At 54.3% G+C, this 18,825-nt stretch overlaps 1 protein-coding gene and 1 long non-coding RNA gene across 3 annotated transcripts; one reads left to right on the top strand and one right to left on the bottom strand.

Moving 5' to 3' along the window:
• Window positions 1-3,268: 3,268 nt before the first annotated feature.
• Window positions 3,269-11,602, bottom strand: LRRC25 (leucine rich repeat containing 25). Of its 2 annotated transcripts, none has more exons than XM_082707370.1 (4): window positions 11,374-11,602; window positions 6,847-6,962; window positions 5,436-6,229; window positions 3,269-3,703 (listed from the first exon to the last, which is right to left on the bottom strand). In XM_082707370.1, exons 3-4 carry the CDS (start codon window positions 6,218-6,220, stop codon window positions 3,565-3,567), a joined length of 924 nt encoding a protein of 307 aa, XP_082563496.1. In that variant the 5' UTR covers window positions 6,221-6,229; window positions 6,847-6,962; window positions 11,374-11,602; the 3' UTR covers window positions 3,269-3,564. The 2 variants fall into 2 exon arrangements, with proteins under 2 accessions (XP_082563496.1, XP_082563495.1); XM_082707369.1 differs by lacking the exon at window positions 11,374-11,602 and adding an exon at window positions 9,268-9,379.
• A 64-nt stretch (window positions 11,603-11,666) lies between these two features.
• On the top strand, window positions 11,667-12,709 carry LOC309851732. Its single transcript, XR_014304890.1, has 2 exons — window positions 11,667-11,857; window positions 12,412-12,709. It is a non-coding gene; the product is annotated as an uncharacterized lncRNA (long non-coding RNA).
• The last annotated feature ends 6,116 nt before the right edge of the window (window positions 12,710-18,825 follow it).

Below are 18,825 nucleotides of genomic sequence, written 5' to 3'. Positions count from 1 at the left end.
GTTCTTAGAGCCCTATTGGGGGCTCGATTCCAGGACCCTGAGACTATGACCCAAGCTGAAGGTAGAGCTTAATCCACTGAGCCACCTAGGCGTTCTTCCCTGGCCTCAGTTCTTACAGGGCACCTGCCTCTTACTGTCCTTCTGCCTCTCTCTGCATTGGAGTCACCTTTCCAAATAGAGGCAGCCCGAGTCATGTCCATCTGCAGCCAAGTATATCGTGTGTGATGTTGCCTCCAACCCAGAAGAGTCCCATCACTTCTATTTGGGGCATCTCCCTCCATGTTAATGGTACCTCTATTCTTTCATTTAAAAAGAGCAAGGGTGGTGTGGGGGGCACCGCCTGTGCAGCTAGGACAGCTGGGAGTTATGGGGCTCTGCCTGTGCTTGGTTTGCACCAGTCCACAAGCGACAGCATGGCAGCCATCCCCTCTAGCTGCTCACTGGTCACCACCCATGGTCATTACCAGCGCTATCTGTGATCCATTTTCAGCAACAGCTCACGCGGAAGTGCAGAGTACCCTGGGGAAGCCATCCCTCAGCACCCTGGTCTCCCCAGAGCTGACCCGGGTCACTGGTGGGCGAGCTTCTTTTTCAGGAAGTCCACTCTCCCATACATGGCTTCAGTGTTAGAGTCCCCAGAACTCTCAAGATCTCTCCAGGCCTCCAGAAACAGAATCACCTGTGACTTGGTTCTGGAAGCCATGAGGAAGCAGCTCCGTGGCCAGCCTGGCAAAGCCAACTCCCCACCCCAGTACTGTGGCCACCCCGAGCCACCAGGCCTCAGGCAGCGCTGGGCTCATCAGAGCCCTTCCCCTCTCTTCACCTCCCCTCCCCCAGACAAGGCCGGCTGCAGCAAGCAGAAGCAGTTTTTTTCTTCTTCTTTTTTTTTTTTTTAATATCAAAACAGCAAAACACCAAAAAGGAAGTTGAGAGAACCCCACTCTTCACTATCCAAGCCACATGCATGCTCTCCTGACACCCCATAACTGGGTGCCCTGCACCAAGTGGAAAAGTAACTCCAAGCAGTCAGTTAAAAAAAAAAAGGGGGGGGGATAGATACGTTGTGAAGAACATTTTCATGCACATGGCATCTCCCATTTTATCTAGTCTTTCTACTTAGGATCTTGGAATCCCCGAGATGTGCCAGGTCTGCCCCCTCCCCACAGCCACCTGCCTGTCCACCCTAAGAATCTCCGAAGGGAAAGGTTATGGGGCCTGGGAGACCTGCTTGCAGCAGTGAGTGAAGTGTGTAGCCTGTGAATGCTGCCACCCAGAGGCAGACCTGAATGATTGTAAGTACCCCTGAATGTATTCAGCAAATGACAGCTTTGTGCCAGACCTTGACTGGGCCACTCAGGACACAGGAGGAACAAGACAGGCAAAAGCATTCCATCTGAGCCAGTTGAGTGAGGAAGACAAGTGAGTACAAAGAGAAATACTAAGAAGGTGGTGGATTGTGGTAGGAATTGTGCTGAGGAGTTAACCTGGGGAATGCATTAATGAGTGAAGAGGTGCTGTCGATGGGGGGGGTCATCTGAACCGAGACCTGGAGGAAGAACAGGACTCGGGGGACAGGTGGGGAATGGGCATTTGTGGAAGTCAGAACAGCAGGTGCAAAGGCCCTGGGGTGGAAATGAGCTCAGTGTTCAGAGGCAAAACTGTTGAAGATGGGGCCAGTGGGGTGGGTGGGGGCCAGAATCCACCGGTGGTGGTGAGGGGTGTGGGTGTGTTTGAAGAGCCAAGGGTAGATGTGAAGGGTTGGGAGCTGGGGAGGGCTGGGATCTGATTTACCCTGGAGGTGAAGAAGGCAAATGATCAGGGACAATAGTGGGCATTAGAACAGTGTCTAGGGTGGGGACGCAGGGGTTCAAGGAAGCTAAAGACCCTTACAGGTTCCCTCTCCCACCTCAGATCATTCCCAAGTTCTGGGGAACCCAAGAAAGGCTCAAAATTAAGCTCAATTCCAGGGTCCCCCAAAGCTAACAGATGCCCTGTAAGCATCTCCCCAAATATCAGCTGTTGCCTTTGCTGAACATTGTAATACCCGTGTGCATATTCATATCTCTAGTTGCAATTTACCAAGCTGGTCCCCCTGCCCAGTATTCGTGTCCTCTCCACTTCTCAAACACTTACACATCCTTCAAAACCCACTCCATGTTTCCTTCTTATGCACAGTCTTTTCCAAACTCTTTCGTTTGTCTCCCTCTGGAGCCCTTGGCCCCATCCCTCCCTCCAGCCCAGGCTTAACCTTTCAGGACCGAGGGTGTCTGTGTCCAGCTGTCTCGCCTATACTGGAGGATTGACAGGAGCCAGGCTGGGAGCCCCTGACAGGAAACCCAGCTGAGGCACGAGTTTGGAAAAAAGTCCTGAAATACACAGAGCTCTGGGAGTGATTAACTCTGCCTGAGGAGGAACCGAGAAAGGCCTCAGTAGAGTGGCATTGAACCTGGCCTTGAAGGATGAGTTAAGACATCTCAGCTTATTAAGCTAAAGCAGCTACAGCGACTAGTTGCCTTGTTGTACAGATGGGGAAACTAAGGGCCTGTTAGTGGCAGAGTCCAGACTTGGACCCATGCCTTCTGACACTCAGACCAGGGTTCTGCATCTGTATTAAGATGTTTAAGAGTGAGGGGCGCCTGGGTGGCTCAGTGGGTTCAGGTCATGATCTCAGGGTCCTGGGATCGAATCCCGCATCGGGCTCTCTGCTCAGCAGGGAGCCTGCTTCCCTCTCTCTCTCTCTCTGCCTGCCTCTCTGTCTACCTGTGATCTCTCTCTGTCAAAGAAATAAATAAAATCTTTAAAAAAAATAAAAGATGTTTAAGAGTGAGGAAAAAATGGAAGGAGATGGCATTCTGGGCAAAAGGAATGGCATGGGCAAATGGAAATTTCAGGAGTGAGGTGGGCTGGGTGGTGAGGAGGCCTAGACCAGAAGAACAGAAGAGGGTAGTGATAGTGAGGTGAGTAGGGCAGAATTACGCAGGCCTCAACCACCAGGCTGAAGTCCTGGGGGAGGGTAATGGGGAGCCACGGAAGGTGTGTGAGCAGGGGAGGGGCACAGTCCCATTCATAAGTTATAATGATCCCTTGGGGCTGGTGTGGGCTGCCCTGGGAGCTGAGCCGGGGTACCAAATGGCTGGGAATAGGGCCTGAAAGGGACAGAGGGGACGGACCAAGAGTGGGGAACAATTCGGGAATCTCTCAGAGAATCTGGTTTGGGGAGCTTAGGGAATCCTCACCTCAAAGAACCCACTTGCCCTGAGCCAGCAGCTTTGTGAGCCCTACAGCATTTATTAAGCTCAGTCTGCACACCAAGGGTGATGACAGAATTCACGAACTGACCCCTCCTGTCGCCATACCGGAGCCTCTCCTCTTCCCCTTCCAGCAGCTTAGGGAGCTGAGAAGCAGAGCAGGGGCTGGAGAGGGAGCTGAAGAACCTCCCTGGGGCCTCAGCGACGGTCCTTCCCTGTCCCCATTCCTCAGGTGGGAAGACTGAGGCCAGGGAAGAGTCAGAATGCCCCGAAGTCACATAGAAGGCAGCAGGCTGGAGTTCAGGGCATCAGAGGCTTAGCGCCCAGGGATCACATACTCCTCCTCATCCAGCGGGGTCTTGCGCAATGACTGCAGGTTGCAGTAGACAGGCTGGGAGGCATGGTCCGGGCCCTCGTAGTTCATGTAGAAGTCGCTATCCTCTGATGGGTGAGCCCTGGGGAGACGGATAGACAGTAGGAGGGGGGCTCTTAGGGGTAGGTACGTCAGCTTTGAGAGGCAAAGAAAGCTCTGGGCGCCTGAGTCCCCTCCTAGTATTTACATAGGAGGAAACTGAGGCACACGGCAGTATTCTCCCAGCCTCCCAACTTTGTCTGAGGAGAAGAGGTGGGGGCCAGGGATTCAGGGAAGATTCCATGGATTCAGCATTGTAATGCTCTGGTCCGAGGACCTCAAGCCCATGGTCGAATTGTTTCCTTCCTTAAAGTTGAGATAGTTGCTCACTTTTTACATTGAAGTCTAGATTTTTTTTTTTTAATCTTAACTCTAATTTTTCAGTTTCCTTTTCAAAAATCAGAAGCTCTGGTCACACCAAAGACATGGACACAGTGGCTAGGGCCAAACCAGTGCCCTTTCAGCTGGGAGTTGTTTTCATTAGATTCTCTAAAACAAGACACTTTGTGACCTCAATACAAAAACAAATTGGAGTCTTAGTTTCTGAATCCATAGAATTGGTGTAGGAGAAGATAGCTTCTTAGTGATGTCTAACTATATATGGCAGAGAAGAACATCCTCTTAACCCTTCCACCCCCCCCCCAAAAAAACCTCTCCTGCTTCTAGAACATTTTAATTCTATTCTCTGTTGGGTAGCTGACACCCATCAACTACTCATCTTTTAAAAAAAAAACCAACCCAAACACATAAAAGCTTGTCCACAGATAAGAATAGAAATCAAACTCCTATTTGCCTCACATTTGCTATGATTTTGGGCCAGTCACTCCCCTGCCTCCCAGAGCCTCCATTGATACAAGTAGGGTGAGAAAGACAGATCCTGTTCTAAACAATGCCTTTGGTGGAGACTGATCCTGAGGCTTTGGTGACATTGAGGCAGAAGTGAGCATCACAGCCCAAGGCACCTTAGGGAGATGAGTGTATAGGACTCCCTCCTCCAGGCCACTTCTGCCTTTGAGCCCTATTTGCATCTGCTTTGCATATCCTCTCATTTCTCACCCACAGCTTCCCACCAGCCTCCCCACTTTGTGGATTCCCCTACTCACACCCATCCATGACTCTGTTCCATTCCTGCCTGGATTCTCCCAGGCCCCTCTAGCCTCAGCTCTCAGGTCTTGCCTTCTCAAACTGATTCACAGAAGAGTCTCCATTCTCTCCCACCTCCAGGCCTTCACCCCTGTGGGGGCTGCCTCCTGCAGCAACTCCTTTCATTCCCTCACCCAACCTGGAAAAGCTGAACCCATCCAGCTAAGTCCAGCCAAGTCTGGAGGTATCAGGGCTTTGTGGGGGAGAGAAGGACACAGCTTTCTGAACCTCTCTAGTGTCAAAGGGATATGTGGAAAGGGGAGCTGTCCCCATTTTACAGAGACTGAAAGAGAGGCTCAGAGATAGCCCTGGGTCACACAGGATCTAAGCCCAGGCCACCGACTACTTCTGCAAAGCCCCTACTCTGCCTAGAACACTTGCTTTCTCTCTCCCCATCCTTGGCCACCAGAAACTCAAGTTTGCAGGTCACGAAGGAGGAAACTTGTCTCATATACAAGAACTCGCTTAATTCTTATCCCAACTCTATTAGGTGGGGGCTGTTATTATCCCCATTTTACAGATGAGAAAACGGAGGCACTGAGGTAAATCGACTGGCTTACAAGAGGTGGCACCAGGATTTGAACCCCGGCCATCTGGTTCCAGAGTCTTACAGACAGATCTGAATCACTCACCCATGTTCGGCCCACTGGTGCCCGGCAGCTGGCTGGCCCACGAACACATTCTCATAGTCGGGGGTGCAGGGTCTGGGCACGGCTGCTGCTGGGGGCTTAGGGCTGAGGCCCCGGCTACTGTATCTCGGCTGCTTGCCAGAGCCAGACCGAGAACCATCCTGAGCAGCCCTTGTTTTGTTCACGTCCCGTTTACTGATCCTCCCACGGCCCCAGAGTCTCCAGGCCAGCACTAGGCCAGCAATGGTGAGCCCCAGGAGCAGGCTCCCACTGGCCACCAGTGCCCCGATGACCGATAAGGATAGGCCAGGGGGGCAGCCAGCCTCCAGGAAGGAGGAGACATTGTGCCAGCCACCAGTAGCTGTGTCCCAGCACTGGAGAGGTAGCCAGCCAGAGCAGTTGTCCTGTCGGATCTGGTGCCAGGATACTAGGACACAGCTGCAGTCAGCCTTCAGGTCAAGCGTACAGCGCAGGGCCAGCTCCCCATCCACGCGTTCCAGTGGGTTGTTCGTCACATCGAGGACACTCAGGTTTCCCAGCAGTTTAAAGAAGAGCGGTGGTAGCTCTCGAAGACCATTCCCAGACAGGATAAGGTGGAGCAGGCTCCTGGCCTGCAGAGACTGGTTCTGGGGCAGTCTGAGGCCTTGGCCACTGAAATTCAGGCATGTGTCTTTGAACTCTGTGTTCCAGTCCATGTTCCCAGACGACACGTTGCAGGAAAATGCTTGGCTGCCTGGATCCTGCAGGAGCAGTGGCAACAACAGCATCCACGCCAGGGAGCCCCCCATTCAAGCAACCTAGGCAGAGACACCAGAATCCAGGCCCGGACCTTAGCCTGTGGTCACCTCACCCTCACCGCCTGTGTTTTATTATTATTCTTATTGTTATTACTATCATCTCAGAGTGGCCCAGGCTGTTTCTGAAATGGTAAAACGCGGGCCCTCGCTTGGCGCCCCTCTGGTTGGCTCTAGCCTCTGGCCTCAGTCGCCCCCTCTGGGGAATGGGTACGTAATCCCGGTGCCTGATGGTGCTGGAAAGCAGGAAAACCCGGTCCAGTCAGCCCCTCCCCTTCTCCCATTGGAATCCCTTCTGGTTAAGTCTCCCCTTCCCCCCCACCCCCCATCACGAATATTTCAGGCGCCCTCATTGGTCAAGACGGGACCATATGCAAAATAAGAGGTTGCCCCGGAAACGGCCTGCAGGGGGCCGCGCTAATTGTTTCACAGAAAACTGCGGGGTGCTGGGAGTCTCGGGCTGGGGTTGGACGGGGCTGCCGTAAGGAAGCCCCTCCAGTCTGGCTTGAGGTCCCTTCCCGGACCCAAGTTCTAGCGCGTCCGTTCTGGTCCCACTGCCACGCTCTTGCCTCGGCGGTGCTGGAAGGATCTGGGGCGGGAGGGGCTGCGTGGTGGCTCACCTGGACGTGGGGGCCGAAGTGGTCGGCACCCTCCGCGGATCCGCAGTGGTCCGGGGTTCTCCTCAGGATCTGCACCCAGCGACTCAGGGAAGAGGAACTGGTGTCCGGGTGCAATGCTGAGGGGAAGAATGAAGACACTGAGACCCGCCCCCCTGCAAGGCCTGAGGCCCAGGATTCTCACGGGAGGGGGAGGGGCGACCTGCTTCTCTTTTGCTGGAACCCAGTGACTAAATGTCCCCCATTAATACCCCAACCAACCGACTGCTACCTCATCAACTCGCTTCCTGGTGTCAGCTCAGTTGACGCCCAGCCCGTACATTCTGTGTTCATTCTACAATCACCCAGGCTGGACTTCCAAAAGGCCTCTGTACGGCCAGGTTCTGTGGGAGCACCCAGTCTGAGAGGACAGAGCTAGACACACACCAGACACACCCTGTCCAGTGGTGTCAATCAGGTCCGAGAGAGGGACAGAGTCCTGGAAGGCTTCCTGGAGGAGGAAGCATTAGAATTGGGGCATCAACACGTAAGTGGGGTTTTGCTGAGGATTCCTAAAACCTGCCTTTGACTCTCCAAGCTTCTAGCCTCCCCCACAGCCTCAGAGCTTCTGTTCTGGTACAGGGATGCCTCCATGCTGGAGGGGGCTGTGAGGAGGGTGCCCTGGGGAATGAGACGGTTGAGTCTGGGGCTTGGAGGATGAGTCACACAGTAGCTGACAGAAACAAATGCAAGGAAGATTCCAGGCAGAAGTACAACAGGAGCAAAGCCCCCCCACAGCTCGAGAGAGCAGGCCCCTGGAACTGTGTGTTGAGGAGTGGAGTGGCTGGAGTGGCCGGGTTAAGAGGACGAGATGGTGGTGTGGGCAGGGGGTGGGCAATGCTGGCCTCAGAAGCCAGGCTGAAGACTGGGATGTTATTTCCAGGGCCATGGGGAGCCAAGGAAGATGTGTGAGCAGTGGAGGGGTACTGTGTTGTAAGATTCCTCTGGAGTGAGCCTGGTGTCTAGAGATGGGGAACCTGGGGAGGAAGCCAGAGTCCCAGAGGAGGAGGGGGGCCTGAATCAGACCTAAGCGGCAGTAACAAAAGTAGATTAAGGGGTGCCTGGGTGGCGCAGTAGGTTAAGCCGCTGCCTTCGGCTCAGGTCATGATCTCAGGGTCCTGGGATCGAGTCCCGCATCGGGCTCTCTGCTCAGCAGGGAGCCTGCTTCCCTCTCTCTCTCTCTCTGCCTGCCTCTCAGTCTACTTGTGATTTCTCTCTGTCAAATAAATAAATAAAATCTTAAAAAAAAAAAAAAAAAGTAGATTAAGGAGGAGATTAAGGGCCTGGAGAGGGTCTCAGCCTCACCGGGGTCCTGACATCAGGCCCACCAGGTTCAAATCCATCCTGGACCCTGGCTCACAATGCAACTTCAACCACTCTGTGCCTCAGTTTCCACATCTGTAAAATGGGATAAATGCTAGAGCCTTCTCCCTGACTGTGGGAAGTGGAAGTCCACTCCCCCACGATTTCCCCTCTCCTCAAACTCTGCCCCTCTACATCTTCGAGCTCAGAGGAATTCACCAAAGGTTTTGAACTGAGACTTTATAGAAAGCTGCAAATCTTTGATCCAACACACCCAAAGGTACACACTCCGCACAGAAAAATTACAAAGCACGACTCTGGGGTACTGTGTGTGTTTTTCCCCTTTAGATTGGTAAAACTTCAAAAGCGTGATAATGTTTGGTTCTGGAGGGGCCGTGGGGACAGTGGCAGCCCCGTGCCCTGCTGCAGGAGCATCTGGGGCCCTGTCCCAGTGGAAGGCACAATGACACAGGCCACCAGAGTTACAAACACTTGTGCCTGCTGACCCAGCAGCCCAGTTCTGGGACACTCCTGAATAACTTGATGTTTACAAAGCGACAAGGGCAGCAGTAAATGGATATACAGTGTAATGTTACTCAGCCATAGAAAAGGACAAAGCCCTTACACGCGCTACATCATGGATGAACTTTGAAAACAACACTGAGCGAGAGAAGCCAGACACAAAAGACCACATAGCCTGTGACTCCATTGATAGGAAACGTCCAGAACAGGCAAATCCATGAGGACAGAAAGCGGGACCAGTGGTTGCCAGGGGCTGGGGAAGAGCTGGGGAAGAGCCGCTCCTGGGGACCCACTGGCTTGTTCACTATAAAATGGCTAAAATGGTAAATTTTATGTTAAGTGTCTTTTGCACCATTTAAAAAGAGGGAAGACAAAAAGATAGCACAGCTAAGAGATGATTCACTGTAACATTGTTGTTATGGGGGGGGGAGGCAACCTAAGGGGTTGGGTAGGTGAAAAACAGCTCATCCATGGGGGAGGGCGTGTCTCAGAGTCATAAAAACAAAATGATAGTGCTCTATGAACTGAGAAGGAAAGACTCACTCATCTTTTTCCACAAACCTTTATGAAGCACCTACTGTGTGCCAGGCACACAGTTTTTGTCTGAACAAAACAGACAAAAAGCCTTGTCCTCATGAGCTTCTTGTAGCCATTGGAGAAACCAGCGACGTGCAGGATCTACCGGGAAAATAGGGGACAGGTAGAAGGAGCCATGCAGAGGAAAATAAAAGTGAGAAGCAAGCTGGGAAGGTGGTAATTCTTTTTTATTTATTTATTTTTAAGATTTTATTTATTTAGGGACGCCTGGGTGTGTCAGTTGGTTAACCATCTGCCTTCAACTCAGGCCACGATCCCAGGGTCCTGGGATGGAGCCTCAATCAATCTGTTTCTCCCTTTCACTCTCCCTCTGGGCTCTTTCTCTATCTCAAATAAATAAAATCCGGGGTGCCTGGGTGGCTCAGTGGGCTAAGCCTCTGCCTTCGGCTCAGGTCATGATCTCAGGGTTCTGGGATGGAGCCCCACATCGGGCTCTCTGCTCAGCGGGGAGCCTGCTTCCTCCGCTATCTCTGCCTGCCTCTCTGCCTACTTGTGATCTCTGTCTGTCAAATAAATAAATAAAATCTTAAAATAAATAAATAAATAAAATCCTTTTTTTTTTTTTTTAAAGATTTTATTTATTTATTTGACAGAGAGAGATCACGGGTAGGCAGTGAGGCAGGCAGAGAAAGGAAGGGAAACAGGCTCCCCACTGAGCAGAGAGCCCGATGTGGGGCTCGATCCTAGGACTCTGGGATCATGACCTGAGCTGAAGGCAGAGGCTTTAACCTACTGAGCCACCCAGGCACCCTCAAATAAATAAAATCTTAAAAAAAAAAAAAAAAGGCCAAAAAAATAAACTCCTAGATTTCAATTGGCTAAAGAAACCTTGGATGAAACTGGAAAAACGAATATTCATGCTTCCCTCTTAGCAGCAGGCAGATGGCAGGAGAACATCACCCCCTATGTTTTTTAATTACAGCACTGAACTCAGCCAATAAACACACATAAAGACATTCAGGCTTTTGGGATAAGAGGGACAGAGGGGCAGCAGCCCGCCTCAGGCCTAGGTGTGGGTGGATGTCCCCCACATCCCACACCCTGGGTGGAGTAGGCAGCAACCAGCACTAAGGCCTCTTAGAAGAGGAGGAAATGAGGAAATGAGAACTGCTGGGCACAGGGGTTATGTGGGAGGGGGGTGGCGGAGGGAGGCAGGCTTGGGGCCTAGGATAGTGGGTTCTGGAGGTGGGTGTGGGGGACCTGCGGGACCTGGAGTCTAGAACACTTACAGGGGTCTGAAGTTTGGGAGGCCTAGGTCCTGGGATTTGGGGGTCTCGAAATTGCTGGCATGTAGGGTGGTCCTGGGTTCTGGAGCATGCCAGCCGTCTGATGAGCCTGGGGCCTGGGTCCTTTTGCTGCTGCCCTAGCAGGTCATGGCCAGGCTATGGGAAGCAGGGCAGCTATGGGCTCCACTGCCTGAGGGGGACCAGAAGCTTCCAGAGGGCACATCTCTATACTCCGCCTCCTCCCTGCCTGACATGCCCTGAGCCTGGGTCCGAAACAAAGCCTGAGGGCCAGGAAGGGCCAGTCTCTCAGCACAGAGACTTCCAGAGGTCCTTAGGAACCCCTAGAGACCTTCAGAAATCCCCAGAGATACCTAGAACAGCTCAGAATCCCCAATACACCAGGGTACTCGGAGACCTTTAGAGATCTTCAGAGACCCCCCAAAATAGCCAAGAAAACACAGAGACCTCTCACAAAGACAAAGACAGAGCTTCTGGGGATAAACTACATCCAGGGCCACCAATCCACAGCCCCTTCAGTTTAGCCATATTTGCCCCACACCCTCTGACCCCCATGTACCTACCTGTGCTGGGTGAGGCCTCAGCCTGGGCCCTGCCCCCAGTATGCTGGAGACTGGGCTGCTGAAGTGGGATCAAGGGTTTGCCCTCCCCCACTATCCACCTCCCATCCAGGTCCTGGATCTCACACTTGTCCCCTTCTCTGGAGCTCTGGGGCCGCTGTCCTGGCATTTCCGTTCCCCACGTGTTCAAAGTGCAACCTTTGAATGCCAGACATCCTTCCCCAGCACCCCCGGGGGGCCTGGCTGCCCTGAGGGGCCCATCTCACCTGGGGGAGGGTGGAGGGCAGGGTGCCAGGCCACCCAGCCCAGCAGCGGAGGCCGCCTAGAGGCCTGGGGATCTTAAGGTGTCTCAGAGGCTCTGGAGCCAGCAGATCAGGTCCAGGGGCAGGTGTGACAATCCAGGGCTCAGCTGGGGCCGCAGAGCTGACTTAGGGGCAAACCTGGACTGTGGGCCAACTTGGTGACCGCCGATCAGGGGTGCGTCCGTCAAACACTGCCTAAGGTCGGCTTGGCCACTTCACCGACGCATGACCCAGAACCGGTGCCTTCATCTCTCTCCGCCTCCGCTTCCTCCTCTGTAAAAGCCGGACAGTGAAAACCACCCCGTGGGGCGGCTGCGAAGGGCCGAGTAGCAGATGTGAACGCCTGGCACGGGGGACATGTGCGACTGAAGACGCAGGCTGAGTGTCTCATGGAGGAGGGGGAGGGGTACATGAGGGCCCATCGATGCACCAACATCAAATTCAGAAGGTTAAAGCTGGATTTTTAACGATGCAGAAAGAGTCGGCGGCGGGGGGGGGGGGGGTGTGCGGGGGGGGGGCGGCAACAAAACGGGGCACCGAGGCGGCTGCGGTCAAGGTCAGCGAGCACCGTCCACTGCTCGCTGCTTAGCCAAGGGCTGCTCCGGCGGGGGGAGGCCACGCTGCTGGCCCGCAGGGCTCTCCTGGGGACAGTCCTCAACCGCAGGACGGAAGGCGAGCTGATTAGAAATGCCTCAGCTCCTCACCACCTCCGGTAGGACCTCACCGAGGCGGGCTCTGGCCTGTGGCTCGGAGGGCCCCCTGGGAGCCCCGTCCCTGGGAGTGCTGGTTGGCGCCCCCTGCAGGGCTCCCTCTCTCTCCTCGCGCCGGGACAGGGGCTGCGAGGAAGGACCTCCCCAAACAGTTAAGCTCCCCGATTCTGTTTTTAGGGCCTGCTTCTCAGGGACCTCAAATTAAGACAGGTGGAGTGATTGGGACACCTGGCTGGCTCAGTGGGTAGAACACTCAACCTTTTTTTCCTTTTTCCTTCTTTTTTTTTTTAAGACTTATCCATTCATTTTAGAGAGATGAGAGAGTTCCTGCTTTGTTGCTCCGGGAGGAGCAGAGGGAAAGAGAATGCCGATGCACACTTCCCTCTCAGCACGGAATGCAACGTGGAGCTCCATCCCCAGGACCCTGAGATCAAGACCTGAGCCAAAATGAAGAGCGGAGGGCATAATCAATTGACTGAGCTACCCAGGCGCCCAGAGCATGCAACTCTTGATCTCGGGGTCATGAGTTCAAGCCCCACATTGGGTGTAGTGATTATTCAAAATAAATAAAAAATAAACTTAAAAAAAAAGAGACGTAATCTTCAGGATAACCGCTTGACATAGGAACTGTCATTACCAGTTCATTGGAACAGATAAGAACCTTCCCCCATTTTACAGACAGGGAAACTGAGGCATGGCCTGTTTCAGTAGCTTGCCCAAAGCTCTACAGCAACTGAAGGTCAGCCCGGAATCTGTGGGACTGACCATGAGGCTACACTGTGCTCAAACACAAGATGCATTTGTCTGCATCTACCAGGGGTGGGGGGGCAGGGCAGCTGCAGAACTATTTCAAGGCACCCAATGAATCTCCATGTCACTCCCAAAGACATGGATTTGGACTTGAGTTCATGATAGCGATTCTCTGCAGCTGTGGCCTAAGAAGGTACTTTATTTGTTAGGCTTTATTTATTTATTTTTGGTATGATTTCTTTCCTTCCTCAAATATTTATTGAGTGCCTACTGAATGCAGCAAAACTTGTGACCTTGAGGAGCTGCTGTTCCACTGGGGAGGGCACCATGAGCCGTAATTTTCAAATTTAAAAGCGGTTAGGAAGTAATAGCTCCATGGAGAAAAAGTTAAGGAGAGTGTGGGGGGATTTGGAGAGCAAGACGGGGTGGTTCACAGTTTTGAAAAGGTTAAGCAAAGGGGCGCCTGGGTGGCTCAGTGGATTAAGCCGCTTGCCTTCGGCTCAGGTCATGATCTCAGTGTCCTGGGATCGAGCCCCGCATCGGGCTCTTTGCTCAGCGGGAGCCTGCTTCTCTCTCTCTCTCTGCCTGACTCTCCGCTGACTTGTGATCTCTCTGTCAAATAAATAAATAAAATCTTAAAAAAAAAAAAAGAAAAGGTTAAGCAAAGAAGACTGCCAGAGGGGGGGAAATGCAGAAAAAAAGGGGGGGAGGCAAAAGATATACAGGTCAGAGTTCAAAACGGGAAGTCTCTTAAGGTTGTAGGGGAACTGGGTGGGTTTTTTCTGTATTTTTCTCCTTTTTTGCTATGAAATAATTCAACATGTAAAAATATAAGTATGTATTTGGAAGCCAACTTGGGGGCATGGACAAGGAAGGTCAAGAGAAGCTGACAACATTCCAAGCCTAAAACTTGAGGTCTCAAGAGCTATTCTGAAGGGGTACCAGGGCAAGTCCTGCCCCTAGGAGCAGGTGCTGTGAGTCTCTGCTGTCCTCGTGTGGCCATACTCAGGACTGCAGGTGCCAGTGGCCTTGGCAGAGACAGAAAATTGGTCCCTGGCCCTTTGGACTTGCTCAGCTGGCTCTGGCTATCAGAAGGACAGTAATGATGGGAGGATGGTAATGACAGTTGTGTCACAAACAGGCTGAGACCCCTGGGGACACTGGTGGCCTCGGATCCCAGCACAGAGGGGACAGTGGTAATTTTTAATTCATTTGTTTAGCAACAGGTGTTTATTGAGCTCCTGCTGTGTGCCAAGCATTGCTCTGAGCACTGAATAAAACATTCAAATTCTCTGCCCTCGTGGGTCTCATGGATTACTGGTGACATACGAAATCAATGTGCAAAATCAACATTTTCAGGAAAATCCAATGTGACCCAGGTTGGAGGGCCTCTCTGAGAAGACATTGCTGGAGCTGAAGCCTGTAGGAGGAAGAGAAGCAGGACATGGGGAAGGGCTGGAGGAAAGGTGTCCCAGGCAGGGAGAACAGCCATGCAAAGGCCCTGGGGTGGGGTTGAACTGGATGCATACAACAGGATCATAGACAAAAAATACCCAAATTCTGGTGCTTAGCAAGCATCCATTCCCCAATGTTGTTATTAAGCTGAGGGACTCCTAAATGGAGAAGAAAAGATTCCTCCACTTTACCTCCCAGAAAGAGAGTGGGACCTTAGGATGCCATGGAAACTCTTTCCTCTGCCACAGGAAGAGACTGGAGCTCCGGAGAGGGGAGGTAAGGGAGGGATGCTGCCAGTGCACCCCAACGTGGGACCTCCACTCTTTGCTGTGTGTCTTTAGGCAAGTTGCTTCCCTGTGCTGAGCCTCAGTTTTATCTGCAGAACTTTCTCTGTAGCTGCCACAGGCTCTCCCCTCCTTCATTCCTCTCTTCCCTCCTCCTTCCCCCCAGGCCTGAGGTTTCCACAAAATGCCTCCAATTTCCCAGACGCAGGCAGGGCAGGGCAGGCATGACAGTGGGTGAAGTGCTGCCTCTGGGTCACCCATGTGACTCCCTCAGTACCTCTCAGGGCTCAGTTTCCCCATTCTATAGCATGGGGAGAAGATAGGCTGCCTCTCCAGTGAGGCTGCAGGATGGATTTCCCAGGGATGCTCTGATCCCGGGCTGAGTACACCAGTTTCTAATGATTGGTTTGGCTCTGGAATTCAAGTGCAGGAAGAAGAGGCAGGGACTTAATTTGTGAGCGCCGGAGCCCACAGAAAGTACTGGAAGCAGGGCAGTTTACTGGCTCAGGCTAAGCCTTGTGGAGGATGGACACAGGTGTTGGGGTAGGGGCCGGTGCTGTGGGTTTGGTTGGGGCTCCTCCCTCCCGGTCCTGCTGGGTCCCTTCTCTCGCTTGGGTTCCTCCCAGCTCTGCACACTTGGGAGTTCAGTCCTCCCCTGCTCAGAGACTCACAAGCAGACCTGCACAGCTAGGATTCAAACCCAGGCTCATCCTCCATCCGAGGACTTCTGCCTCTGGTTAATCCGTCTTGGGAATACAGGAACCTGAAACTCCAAGGGGTTGCTGCCTCTTCAAGGATCCTACCCTATCTGAGGGAGCCTTTGCCTCTCCCTCCCCCAGCATTCCTGGACTGGGGGCCTTGGTCCTCCCCCCAGGGCGGGAACTCCCACCCCTGCTCTAGCGCTCACCGGCTGTTGCGGCTTCTCCCTTCCCGGTGTTGTTTGGGTTTTAATTTTTGTGTTGCAGTTAGAAAATTACCCGTAATTACAGCTTCTGCAAGGAAACATCTCAGGGCCCAGACCCTGCTCCCAGCTGTGGCCCGCCTCCCCCGCAGGGCCGGGGCGGGGCTGCAGAAGCCGCCCTGAGGATCCCGGCCCCTCCCCACGCCTGCCACTTTAATGGGAAGGGAGGTGGGGGGCGCTGCTTCCATCTCCAGTGGAGAGGAATAACCATCATTAGGAAAACCCAAAGCCGACTTCCGAGCGACTCCTGCAACGTATTCACCGGCCGCCAGAGCTGGGTCCGTAGGGAGGACAAATCCGGTGGGAGGCGGAGGCTGCCCTCAGATTATCTGATGCATCATTTTATCGTAACAGTGACAAATCCAACCAAGGCCGGTGCAGACAGAGTCCGGGATCTAGGGAAGATGCCCAAGGAAGGCAGGAAGAAGGGAGGGGAGGGGAAGGAGGGAGAAGATGGGGGGACGGAGAAGGAACTAGAATAGGCTAAGCCTGGAGTCATACTGCCCTCCAGGCAGCAGGAACAGCTAGGGCAAAGACCGTGAGGTGGGAAGGATTGGAACAAAATGGGGAGGGACAGCCTCCCCTCCAGGCAACCCTCCAGCCCTACAAGCACAGCCAGCTTCAGGCTCCCCCAGGAACAGCCCCGGTCCGGTGGTAATCCAAGAGGCAGAGAGAATCGGATCAAGGCTGCAGTGCCCGCGCAGCCACACGGGGGCGATCGGGAGCTGGTGGAGAGATGGCTGGTCTGGGATCCATCCTAGACGCTTAGCCTTTTCTGCTTGCGGTCCCCACCCGGGCCCTTTAATCAATTCCCGGGCGTGCCATGACTCAGAGCTCCGGTCTGCCTGGGCCTCTTACCGGGGCAACCTCCTGCCTCCTCCATGCCACTCCAGTCTACCTAGAAGCCCCACGGAGCTTCCGAAAAATCCTGTTGCCTATCCAGCCCCTCATGGCTACACACCTTCCCGTTGTTCCCTATTGCTCTTGGAACAACTCTCAACCCGTCCTCTCGGGAGTGATCCGGCTCCCTCTTCCCCCTGATCCAGCCACACTGCACTCCTCGCTCTGCGTCCAACACCTCAACCGTGCACCCACCTCAGGGCCTTTGCACCTCTGTGACTGCAGTCTGAACATTTTGCTTTGAGATCTTTCAGATCCACCCCTCCCCTTACTAAACAAAACAAAACTTTCCTCCCCTCCCAAGCTGCTCCCTCGCATGGGGGCGGGGGCGGGGGGGCCTCTTCTGTGGGTTCGGCTTTTGCTGGGTGTCGCCCTGTTTGGGTGTGCTTGCGGCTCAGCTTCCCTGACGCCGCGTGGGGCCCAGAGCTCGCTCTTCTCGGACTTTTCCGCCGGCACCGAGACTGTTTGGAGAACCGTCCCCGTTGCCATGAGAACGGCGCCTGTCTCTCCAACCGGCCGCGCCTCCCCCTTCGCAGCTCGCGCCTCCGTCTCCCTCCTTCTCTCCCCTCTCCTCCACCCTGCTCCGGGATCCGGGCCCACTCGCCCGTTGCTTGGTCCTCTCCACCGAGAACCCCTCCCTCTGCCTAGCATGCGGTACTCCCTGAAATTATCCTACTGACTCGCCAGCTTTTGACGGTCAGCCTTCTCCGTCAGAATCTCTGCTCCACAAACAGTAGCAACGCGTCCTGCCTGGGTCCCCAGAGCCCTGCATACAATAGACGCTCAATAAATGTTTGTGGGAGGTTGGATTCAACGACTCAAGGAACCGTGGCTCAGAGAGGGCGAGGGACCCACGCTGGACACAGAATCCTGGGGAGCCACGGAGCTTTGGGAGATAAATAGGGGGTGGTAGGAGGAGCGTCCGCAGGGCCTGGGTGTCACAGTTGTCACCAATTCAGTGTGTGACTTGGGTGAGGCACCCTGTCTCTGCGTCTCGTTGAAAGTAGGCGCTGGAGAGTGGTACTGGGAGCGGGTATTCCGATGAGGGTCCCCTTAACGCCCATGTCCACCCGTGGCGTCTGGGGCGCTGACGCTCCCAGCTGGAGGCCCTAACAGAAGCTTGGCGGCCGCACCCCCACGACTTCGCAGCACAGGCCCCTCCTCTAAGCCGGCCCGGGCTCTGGGGTGGGGGGCGGGGGTGCTGCGGGAGAGGAAGCTGGGGGAGGGGACGACCGGCTGGACAGGAAGTGGGAAGGGCTGGCGTCCCCTTCCAACCCCGGCCGAGGCCCCTCGGGATGGAGGCGGGGCTGGGGCCAGCCTGGCCCTTCCCTTCCTCTCCGTCTGTCTGGAACCCCAGCGTCTCCCGACGTCCCGGCCGCCAAAAGGCCTGACGGTCGGGGATCCCCACTGGGGGGTACGGCCTCTAAAAGGGAGGTATAACGGGGTCAGCTCGCAATGGGCGGGGGGTACTCCCAAGACACACACACACACACACACACACACACGCACCACGCAGGAAACCTTAGCTCACAACCACCAACCACCTAGAGCTAGCAATCAACCCACGCGCGGAAGCACAGGCACACGCACGCAATGCACACACACTTGTGAACGCAAGCTGGCGGCGTCACTCGGGGCCCCACAAGCACCAAGGACACACGATCACTGGCCACAGAGCCAGGGCCAGTAGACCAGACGGCAACCTTTCACTGGGTACCTGCCAACCCTCAGGCATAAGGAGGCACACTGCACTCACACAGGAACCACGTGCTCACACACGGACACAAACACACACTCGCAGTCTGTCACAGGAAAAACGAACACCCATGTCAAGTATTCACAGAAACATCCAGACTTGGAATCACAACTGGTCTGCCTCCCCCATCCTCGTTCCAGGCAGGTCTGGGGCAGAGGTAGCCACCCCTTCCAAGCACCCTTGCCCTGGGGCCCTTATCTCTGCGTCTGTCTCCCCCCCCCTTCCCCCCCCTCCCCAATCTCACACCCTCTGGAGGGAGAAGGGCCCCAGAGAGGGGGAATGGATTCCTGACTCCTGCAGAGGGGCAATTAAAGGTGGGATGGGCCCCATTTACAGGAGCCAACACAAAAGTTGAGAAACGGCAGCAAGAAATGACCTAGTTGACAATCACCCAGGGGCTACTATTGACAGAGGGTGTGACTGTGGGGCCGGGCAGGGCGGCTCCCAGGATGTGACCCAGGTATCCCCCGTGTGGTTGTCTTTGTGTTGCATGTGTGTGAGTGTCCACAAGCCATGTGACTGTGTGACACTGACTCATCTGTGGCACTGGGAGACCCCAGGTCTGTGCGTGGAGCCCCGCGTAGGCTGTGACTGTGTTCC

The sequence above is a fragment of the Mustela nivalis genome (genome assembly GCF_964662115.1).
Source record: "Mustela nivalis genome assembly, chromosome: 1".
Lineage (NCBI taxonomy): Eukaryota > Metazoa > Chordata > Mammalia > Carnivora > Mustelidae > Mustela > Mustela nivalis.
Note: the sequence above shows the minus strand (reverse complement) of the source record. Positions and strands in the feature narration are given on the sequence as shown.

Bases quoted from the DNA above. Each gene is read 5' to 3' on its own strand.
- LRRC25 (XM_082707370.1), bottom strand. From the start codon at position 6,220: ATGGGGGGCTCCCTGGCGTGGATGCTGTTGTTGCCACTGCTCCTGCAG. The intron at 3,704-5,435 runs GTGAGTGATTCA...CCGTCTCCCCAG, and splicing joins CACCAGTGGGCCGAACATGG to GGCTCACCCATCAGAGGATA.